General features: G+C 41.4%; 2 protein-coding genes across 2 annotated transcripts in view; one reads left to right on the plus strand and one right to left on the minus strand.

Annotated features, from left to right (window-relative positions):
• Positions 1 to 1839: 1839 nt before the first annotated feature.
• On the plus strand, positions 1840 to 3047 carry SARC_00701 (hypothetical protein; the record flags this gene model as incomplete). Its single annotated transcript, XM_014305600.1, has 2 exons — positions 1840 to 1992; positions 2596 to 3047. 2 exons carry the CDS (start codon positions 1840 to 1842, stop codon positions 2932 to 2934), a joined length of 492 nt encoding a protein of 163 aa, XP_014161075.1. The 3' UTR covers positions 2935 to 3047.
• A 3228-nt stretch (positions 3048 to 6275) lies between these two features.
• Positions 6276 to 10968, minus strand: part of SARC_00702 (hypothetical protein) — a 6300-nt gene continuing 1607 nt past the window's right edge. Inside the window, exons 2-8 of the mRNA XM_014305601.1 lie at positions 10366 to 10572; positions 9842 to 10104; positions 9311 to 9461; positions 8519 to 8636; positions 7923 to 8101; positions 7346 to 7462; positions 6276 to 6909 (exon numbers count right to left, since the gene is read on the minus strand). Coding sequence (XP_014161076.1) covers positions 6862 to 6909; positions 7346 to 7462; positions 7923 to 8101; positions 8519 to 8636; positions 9311 to 9461; positions 9842 to 10104; positions 10366 to 10572 — 1083 coding nt within the window. The 3' untranslated portion in view covers positions 6276 to 6861. The remainder of the gene's footprint in view (positions 6910 to 7345; positions 7463 to 7922; positions 8102 to 8518; positions 8637 to 9310; positions 9462 to 9841; positions 10105 to 10365; positions 10573 to 10968) is intronic.

Here is a 10968-nt window from a genome sequence, read left to right on the forward strand (position 1 = left end):
AGAAAAAATAAATAAATAAAAGGAAAAATACTCTTGATGTCCTTAGTTATTGTCTTAACCAATAACTTGCCATTTATCAAGAATTACCGACTAAGCTTTCATCAGACTGGCACATCTGGTTGGCTGATCGGAGGATCAACTAGGTAACGTTAATAGTCCCTAGAAACCTATATTCGGTTGAGCCATCTCGCTACCGAAGTATTCAGATATAAATAGAGTTGGAAAGTAAATATAGTTCTATTAATAGAACTAGACCAACTCTTATGTTTGGTATTTTACTGGGGCCTATTAATGGCCTCGTCCAGATATCTGATATGTAAAATGGAAAAGGTATTAATTAATAAAACCATTAAAACCCATTTAGGAAACTTAAGTTCCTCGAACTATTAAGAGTACGTTTATAATTTACGTTCTGCTTAAGAGTACGTTTATAACATAGAGTCTAATATGGAGGCCCGGCTATTACATTACCGTCAATACCCCTCTCGAACTCTCCGCTCTCCTTGACAACACCTTGTCACGTGGCGTCAAACAGGCCCAAAAGTCTCCTGCTTGGCCGTGGTGGCGTGCAGCCATCGACAAACAACATGCGGCTCACATCGTAAACGGTCTTGCTGACATCGTACCGCTTGCTTTCGTGCCTGCTCACAGGAGAATCAATCATTTCAAGTAGTTTCTTACACGGAGGCACGACAAGAATGGCACACCCACCATATACAAGGCCAGAATGGTCGCCCGGGGTGATCAACAGGAATATGGCACTTCGTACCAGGAAACCTATGCAACGGCTGCATCCGCTACCACCCGGCGCACATTTCTGGCTTGCGCTGCTAGCCTCGGCTTAGACATCTTCCATTCCGACGTCGATACGGCCTACCTTTATTCGAAACTCGACACTCATAGTTTATGCATCCGCCTGCCGGCAGCGTCGAACTTGGTTACTACCCGGCTGCCTACGTCCTTAAACTTAAATGAGGCCTTTATGGCCTATACCAGAAAATTGTCTTTGGAATATAGATTTTGTATCTACATCATCCGTCTACAAATTTGAGCGCACGGCCGCCGACGAATCACACAGTATCCTACTTATGATTTATGTCGATGAAGTTGATCCAGCGGTCGTCCGTCATTCAGGCAGAGAGGGCTAGGGGTTCAGCTCTCTTAGCAACCAATATTCCATGAAAATCTGGGCCTTGCCCGACACTTGATGGTATTCTACATACGGCACTCCGTTACATTAGATCAAACCGCTTATATTGAGCACATGCTTACAATTTTTGACAAGCACGACGCTCTCCCGAAGTATACGCTTGGCGACGCCATTCACCCGGCCAGCCTCGATGCTTCTGCCTACACCGGTAAAGATTACCGAAAGATGCTCGACGTCTTCGGCCTCGCCACCAATATGACCATAGTGAACATTGCCGCCTGTCTTAACCAACTAACAGCTTTCACCACCCTGCCCAATGACCTCCCACTATGCTACCCGCGACTATGTGTTTGTGTACACGTCCTCTATGTCGTTCACCGATCCACTTGTTGCGTACACTGACAGCGGTTGAGGTGGTTGCCATGATAACCGACGTTCACAACCCGGCACCGTGCTCTGCTCCAACGGCACCTTCATCTTCTGGATATTCCAGAAGCATCACGCCGATCCACTCGTTGCTTTTACTGACAGCGATTGGGGTGGTTGCTATGATAACCGACGTTGACAGGTACCGTGCACTGCTTCAACGTTACTCCCATCTTCTGGAAATCACAGAAGCAGCGCACCACAGCCATCAGTTCGGCTAAAGCGGAATATGTCGCCTCATAAGAGACTGCTTGGAGCATAGCATGTGTTCGAAACATGCTCGTAGCCATGCACATCCTGCCTACCCAACCTACTATCTATGGAGGTCTGCAATCAAGGCCGCTCTGGAGGAACGCGGAAAGGACTTAAGCGCATCGCAATACGCTATGCGTATGTTTATGACCGCGTTCAGGATGGTCTACTTACTATCTCCTATATATTTACTAGTGCGAAATCGACCGATTTACTGACAAAATCTCTTGGTCGCAAAAAGCATAAGACTTATGCGAACTACACCTGCTTAATTTTCTAGGGGGTTTGTGTATGACTCATAGTCGACTTAGTTTCTACAAACCTACACTGTATTTTTCTGTACGCATAGATACTAGTTCGTAGATATTTTCATAATCACCTTATATACTGAATAATGTCACAACTTTGTACATTCACATAAGTTTTCTACATATCTTGGAGAAGGAAACACACAATTAAAAAGACATATAGACTTAATAGATGTTGTATCCGCCTATAATTTTATCGATGAGAATGTTCTCAATAAACTAAATAAATATATCTCCTACTAAATATTCGGGGCCACCGATTCATGGCCTTTGTGGCATGGGGGTCATTACTTTATCCGCTCAAATTGCAATACAAATTGATGTGTCTACAGTAGATTTTTTACATTTTTTTGTCTAATTTACCTTACGAGGCGTGTTTCCTCCCGTAATATGAAACCCAGTGCAGTTTACGCTGGGCGTCCTCATTTGACATAGACTATACCTTGTTCGTTATACCAGGGCTTGATTCTAGTCAAAGGTGTTTCCTCGGGACCCACTGCCGCCACTCAGGGCAAACTCTATCTACTTCGGACGAGAGGAGGGGTTGAACAGCTCAAAGCCAAGTCAGCGAAGTTGCAGGCGGCCACAAAGGCGAGCAAATTACAAGGCTTCCAAGCACCTCTAACGCGGTGTGAGGAAGCAATTACCTCTACCGTAGCAAACCACCTTCCCATGCCGGCGCAGGCCTATGGTACGCAGCCTATCCCATCGAAGACACTTCCCATGGTAGACCATCGTACCCGAGAGGTTGATGCGAGTTGCACGTACGAGGCTCCCTCCGCTAGCTCCGAAACCTGACACTACGACGATGACGTCTGTCGGTGCGGAGCTAAGCGGATACCCAAATCTCCATATCATTTAACGCCCTTATATTCGGGCGCAATCACCGACGAACGGGTGTTTTAACCACGTTATCTTGACATTATACATCATGTTGACCTTCCCCCGGATTGGAAGGACGGTTATGGGGCTGAGAATTAGGACTCTGAGTATGAGTTCAACGTCGACAGTGATGAGGACATGGATATAGGGCTCTAGCACATTCGTGCCGAAACAGGAAAGATAACAGCCGAAATAGGTGACCTTATTGCCCTCCTCCACTCTCTGGCCTATGACCCAGCTCAGCCAATGCGCTGCGGGTACCGACATAGTATCGGGTACCCATTAAAAAACCCCCTTGGAAGTAGTTTAAAAAAATACACGATAACTCATTTTAGGTCGAAGTTCTACCAGCACAGCCAATCATATTGTCGCTACCAACTACCCACATGAAATAATTCGACCGACCGAGCGAAACATTTAGACACCTCTTATATGTTACAATACAGTTAGAATAGTTTCTCATATTCTGTTTTTAAGAAATTGAATGTAACAGACCCGGCAATATTGTAATTGTCTATGAATGTTTATCAATCTGATTCACATGAATATCTTCTTTATTAATACTTTTTAAAGGCTGCTGTGTGTGTACAAAGGTTGATGCAGTGATTATTACTCGTGATTTTATATCCAATCAATGTATTTATTTTAAAAACCGAATTTGACAATAGTTGTTAAGTAAACCAGATATTACTCTGCTGAATCGCCGATATTCTCGGCGTTATGAAACTGTATTTTGAAAAACATGTTTTATCGAATCACAACGCGTAAGTGCCGTAAACCAGTTTAAATATGCTTCTTGTAAACTTGTCTGCGTAGAAAAAAACCGCTAACTTTCTTGACATCAGGTTTTAATAATTTGCATCGATTTACGATATGATCCGTGACATGAACCGTGCAAATCATGAAGATTGGTTATTTAGTAACAATTAAAGGAAGGCTTCAAGTGTTTATCTTATTTGATTTTGTCAATCATGTTCGAAGTTATCTCTCTCTTTGTCATACCATTTTCATTAGTGCCATAACCAAGCTCTCACTAAATTTAGTGATTAGTTCGAGAAATAAATTTATCGTTGCTCAGATGGAAACTCGTCGCGAAATAATAAAATTGTGTGAAGAGACGGAATAATACACGTTGGAATCCATCCTCTACATGGTATCAATAACAATGATTGAAGATCAAACGTGTTCGCTTTGTGCACGGTTGAGAATGTATATTGAATTGTTTTAATAAAGATCTATCCGTCACATGAAATTGCTCGTTTTGCCTCAGCTGAAAGCGGTTCCTAACCGCGTTCAGCATATATATCTAGGGTTGGCCTTGAAACTAGTTCACGTACAAAGCTGATTATTATAGAACATCTCGAACAAACAGCAGCTAGGTATTAAACTTGGGCAAATTGTAGTTAGAAGTGAATACCTTCATTTAAATGATGTCAACATTGCAGTGTGATTCTAAATGCATTTCTCGTACCAGTCCTTTAACTCACAGCCTGTGTCCTCATCTGCTCTTTAATTGTGATGAACTTGCATGTTCATCACAAACATAGTTTTTGTTTGACTTCTGCAGCTAAAACAATTTAACGGCACGTATGCATCTACAAGTATTTGCATTTCTCCCATAGAGCTGTAGTCATCGGGCAGTCGCATTGCAGCAAATAAAATATCAGCAAGCGGAACTACACGACTACCAGATAGTATCACAACGCATAAATAAACTCAAAATTAAAACACCTTGATATGGGAAAGATATGGATCGACTTTTCATGCAAATGTAAGAAAAGGGAGAAGAAAATAAAGGAAAATTTTGGTACTGAAGTTTCCATTTTTCCTAATATAATATACAAGTATTTCTAAAATAGTTTGATAATATATTCTACATACTTTATTTTTGATTAAGTTCTGACCTTCGCAAACATTTAAAATGCCTATTTATGGTTTAAATTCGGATAAGTTATATAAGGAAAACCGAATAAACAGACAATACAACCAATTTGATTTATAGCGTCGTATAGATATACAATTGCATCATCTCACTGAAAAAGTTTAAATCAGCTGATACTGGGTGTTATTAACATGACAAACCAGTGTATATATTTTTCAAGTATTTATTCCTGAAGTACAAAAGATATCGAAATTAAGCTCACCCACAATATGAGAGCCTCCACGAAACGGCTACAAACAATCATGTGGACTTTATGTCACACTCTGGTCAAAGAACACATGCGATAAAACAAAAGTGTGTTTCCTTTCCCCTTTGGATTTTCACGATACAGTGTAGGAATGTCCGAAATAGTTGCGACTGATAGTCAGAGTAGCAAAACACACGCTGTAAACAAAAGTACGGTTTCTCTTTCCTTCGCATTTTCACGATACAGAATGTGGATGTCCGTTATATAGTTGCGAGTTATAGTTAGAGTCGCAGAGCATATGCTGTATAACAAAAGTACGTTTTCACTTTCCTTTGCATTTTCACGATACAGAATATAGATGTCCGATATAGTTGCGAGTGATAGTCAGAGTCGCCGAACATATGCTGTATAACAAAAGTACGTTTTCACTCCCCCTTACATTTTCACGATACAGAGTATGTATGTCCTCAATAGTTGCGAGTGCTAGTCAGAGTCGCAGAATACATGATGTAAACAAAAAGTAGATATTTTTCTCCCTTTTGCACACTATAAATAGGGATGATTCATCGGTGAATAGTTTTAAAAACGATGTTCTCTGCTCAGTAAAATTTCTTTTGAAATTTTCTGTAGTGATGTAGTGAGAGAATTACCGTATATATAAACATAGCCTGCTGAAACCCTAAACCTTAAAATGATAAAAAACCGCTCACTCTCGCTCCGATATGGTTATAAAAAAGATGATTAGTATGATACAAAGATAAAAACGTTTGTAAGTATCACGATGGATTGATAAATGAAATGTTACAAAACTTGCGCTGAACCATGTTTTTGTTCGCTGTGGAAGGTTTGTATAATTTTTTATCGGTTTGTGAAGAAATTAAGATTTTACTAGCAGAGTCCCCTGGCTTATTCTATGACATTTAAATATGTTAAACTGTGAACGAACTAAGCCAACAAATTTCGAGGTCTTGGCCCAACACCCGATAAATAGATGCAATCTACTGCATGTACGAGCATGAGAATTGCTTGCCAGCACAAAATTCGTCTTTACATTTTGCTGAGATCGTGTATAGGCACACTTAATTCGTATACAAGCAGGTAGCTGAATGTTCAAAGCTCATAAATGTAAGAAAGGCCAAAGTTCGTTGAAAAGTGTGCTAGCGAACTTAAACAAATGTAAGATTATAAAAAAGTTTGAATGAGCCGTGCGATAGAACGCAAGGGCCCAAGGTTTTCATTTTTAATGAACGCTATCGAGGCACACTACCATATGGCTTCATGTACACCGGTCCTAGTTATATGCTTTCTCTAAATTGTCACGTTATAAAGCTGCCACTAATTAAGGGCTGTACGAGCTTACCAACAGTGAACAGGAGAATCACTATCAAATAATAATAGCCATATCGAATTTAATTGCGTCTGTAAACCTTGGTTAGATTTCTTTCCAGCTGCGAGATCTTCTGATGTGACTGTCTGTGTATGCGCCGATCTATGAACGCACGGCACCACAAGTTCGTAGCTTTCATATCACCTCTATATAGATTCAAGTGATCATCACAAAGCCAGAAGGCTCCTCCAGCATTATGCTTATATGCTTCCCGTTCACCGCAAATAAATCTACATATATGAGCGCGTCTATGTGCAATCACACAATCGTGTACGACTGAGACCCATCACCGGGATATAGAGGTGGCTTACTGATGCAATCGATATTTTACACCTCATAAGCGTCCGCAGCAAGGGAAGGTTCGTAGCTGAGAAGCTGTTCATTGTAGCAGGTACAAAAAAGAAGTAAGTTTGTAGATGATACAAGTGAAATTCATAAGCGTGAGCGTGAATTCGGCGTCGAATACACATCGAAATATACACCAACAACACGGAGACTGTCGGGCGTCAAAGAGCCCCTGAGACTAGTGTGACTAGCTTATACTTGTATATTACTGAATCAATATTGCGCGATACCGCATCCAGTTTACCGGGCTGTATCTGACAAAATGGGTTTTTTGATTAAGCACCGAGTGAGCTTTGGGCTTGCAGCACGGAAGTAGAGCTGTTTGTCGTATGTATAGGTACACAGTCAGTTCCACAGAACCTATGACCAGTTTGACAGTGTAGGTTCTTGCGAAATTACAAATAAAACGGACTATGGATAAAAACCTGACTCCTATATGACTCATAAGATCATGTCACTTTTGTACCTTAGAATATTTGCGCAGCAGATGATACCAGTAGCCGTGCACGTCCTCCATACGCAGATGATCTATAATGAATCGCTGTCCATTCTCCGCCACCACCTTCGCCAGTGCATCATATCGCTACCAGTAGGGGATATAGAATATTCATTGGCATGATCAAAAAGACCAATGGCTTGCATCATTATTCGGAAGAATGGTTCGAAACACTGAGAATCGATAGTTATGCCCAATACAATCTCGTAACATTAAAATGTACGCAATCCGGAGGCGAAAACACGTACACAATTGGTACTCATGTACCTACAGAATATGCGACATGCAATGAACTATTCAACCCAACGCACTGCAAATGATGGGCAACAATGTACAAAACCAGCAACATCTGAGTGGTACTTGAGTCGCGTGTCACGGTTGACCATAGACCTTTTGCATAGATTACGAATATATAGTCGAGGAGATACGTGGTGGATGCATAGGTATACTTATATAGATAGCAGATGAAGTTTGAAGAAGTAACGACATCAGGGCATTGGATACATGCGCCGTACAAACATCCCGTCATAGTTCATGCAGGACATACCATCGCCCACTCAATGAGCTGCTGGCCATCGGAGAAGTCTGGTTTGACGGGTATGTAGTGCACCCACGGCTGCATGCCAGGATAGAAGAACTCCAGCCAGTCGTCCTCGCCACTCAACACATGGAACACTAGTGACCCGCACAGGAACAAGTGCCGGAACCTGAAAGAAGCGGCAACCCCTGTATAATCATGTAGATGTTTGTTCAGGAAGAGAAATATAGAAAAATACAGAGTGCGCATATGTTCCTAGATAGTACACTGTCAACGAACCAATTGCAACCAATTGAAACCAGGCAAGGTGCAGTTGGTTATCGTGTACCGCCTTCACACACGAATACCCTTTTAAGTGCAATCAATCGTGTGCATATCAACACACGGGAAACAGTCAAATCTCCAACTGTCAAAGTGCTGGATAGCGATACTAGACGATACCGATTGAGTTATCGGGATACGATTCGAGGACACAGGCATGGCGATACTTGCAGCAGATTAATATATCCGGGGTATAACCATGTGCGACATCTGTCTATCACTTCATCACACACTAGCAATGTATTATAGATTCCGATCTGATCGTCTATCTCGAGGTACCTTACCTTTAAAATTAAATAAATACTTGAACTTGCAGTGATCGTCCAGCGATACGTCCTCTGCGGGTTCACGTCCTAAGGTGTCGGCAATTGACTTCCAGGCTTGATTTTTTACATACCCTGCCTGATTGCCAAGATTGAAAGCGACATATGAGTATTCCTCAGTGAATAAGTGACACACATATGTACGGCGCAGAATACATCCTCAATGATGCTATGACGCAGTCTGCGATTTGGTAAAGAATTTTAGTACAGTTTCACTCATGCATTTCACAGTACATTGATGCTACCGTGAATCCTATCAATAAAAAATTATGCATGTGAAGTAGCAATCAATTTGCAATCAAATGAGAATAGGGTTGACCGAAGGAGGCCAAATGTAATAGCATGCTGTGCTTAGGCATCACTCCAACACAACTTCTCAGCCTGGAGGGACCTTTGGAAAAAGTTTACAAAGTAGGAATACGAAAGAGGAGTTGCGCTAGATTTTTCTTTCCATAAACACAGATGCTGGTGATTTGGAGCTTGCAGAACGAGAAGTGCTAGATCCATGATCAAATTACTGCATGTCGCTACACACAAAACCCGTATCTGTAGATCTACACATACTCACCTGAAAATTTATACATTCAAACTTATGCGCTGCATGTATAGCTAGTACACCTGATTGAAAAAGTCATACAGTATCACACAACTTCTCGAAACACGGGCATATACGTGCCTCAAGATCAGCTTAACAGACAAGAAGATAGGACATATGAGCGTAGATATGCCTTATTTCTATTGAATAGAGCACACCTCCGCCAAGTACGGGTGTTCGCGCGACAAGAGAACCAACGGGTCTCTTTGGTTAGAGGTCCTGGATCCTCTGAAGAATGCCAGCTCAAGTTTTTCCACCCAAGGATATCTATCCGCCGATCGACTCATAGACTCGATCTTCAGGTCCCATCTGAGCAATATTACAGATGTATACAGATAGCTAAGCTGTCGAGTCCATTCATCGAATTGAGCTCATCGCAGTGAGAAGCGATATGACTGCAAATACCTGCGTGGAACGGATAAAATCCCGAGCTTTACATAGGCCGACTGCTCGATGAGATCCGGATCAACATGTGAGGTGCGCCGTGACCATCCGTACACAGTTCCGGCGCATCAGTTGAAATTTAGCATACTATACGTGTGAAAAGCCAATCCTGGTATAACCCACATACCACAATATAGTAACTCTTCATACATTGCTTCCATTGCCGCTACAATTGGAAGCATGTTCATTGGCATGTGTCACAGACAACACCCTGCGGGGAATTACACTACAGTTAAGCTCCATACCTCCCGAGACAGCCCGGTTCTGTTTTCACGCAAGGGCCTCCCTTGAAGAACGACCAATTGGGGTACATGATATCCAAGAACCGCGAATTGCGGCTGAAGGAGAATACTGGTAAAGCTACTTCTGATTGCGCAGTGATCATCGGATAGTCGCGTTCATTCAGCACAAACTCAACATTTGGCATAGGTCGCTCCTTGTGTGTATCCAGTACGGCATGCAACATATGCTCGACTCCATCACAACGCATCGAAAACACACACCGTTTCTGTAGATGACACAAATACAGTCGAGTAACTTAGAAACCAAATACATCAGCAAACCAACGTATATGCATGATGGTAGGTGATTCTTGCTTTTCTGGGCACCACACATCTACGATAAAACAGTAAAAGTACCAGTACCAGCTCTGTTTCTTAAACCCTAGAGAACGTGCCACAAACAGAGGGACATAATCAAATCTCAATGAACATTATTGATTGTCACTTCAAAGGTCATTCTATGAAAAGTACACAGCACACGAACGTACGTCTTCTGAGATGCCACCACTTCGATATAACTTGCCGTCAATTATTTGGTACAGAATTCCCAAGCGCGTGCTGGCCAAAGCGTTTTGTGTCGTCTCTTTGGTGATACTGCCATCTTCCCAATGTTTGAGGGAATCAGACAGTACTTGATCGTAACATGCAGTGTACTTGCCTTGGCAGCCAGTCCAATTTTTCTCGCCTTCCAGTACCTAGACGAGATTGGTAGCATTCGAATTAGGTGCGTTGGTATATATATATATATATAAAGATATATATAAAGATATAGATATATATATATACATATATATATATATATATATATATATTATATATATATATATATATATATATATATATATATATATATATATATCTAAAACACCCTAACAAAACTGTAAACAATAGAAAAACACATTTGTCAACGGAACCTATGTTTTAATGTACACACATCACACAACGGAACCTATGTTTTAATGTACACACATCACACACTCATAAATACACATAGAAAAGTATAAATATATACAATAGAAAACATATGCATACTTGGGATATGATATAGATATACATGCATAAACTACACACCCCCTTCCCCCACCACCCCG

Source organism: Sphaeroforma arctica, assembly GCF_001186125.1.
Source record: "Sphaeroforma arctica JP610 unplaced genomic scaffold supercont1.24, whole genome shotgun sequence".
In the NCBI taxonomy this organism is placed as follows: domain Eukaryota; class Ichthyosporea; order Ichthyophonida; genus Sphaeroforma; species Sphaeroforma arctica.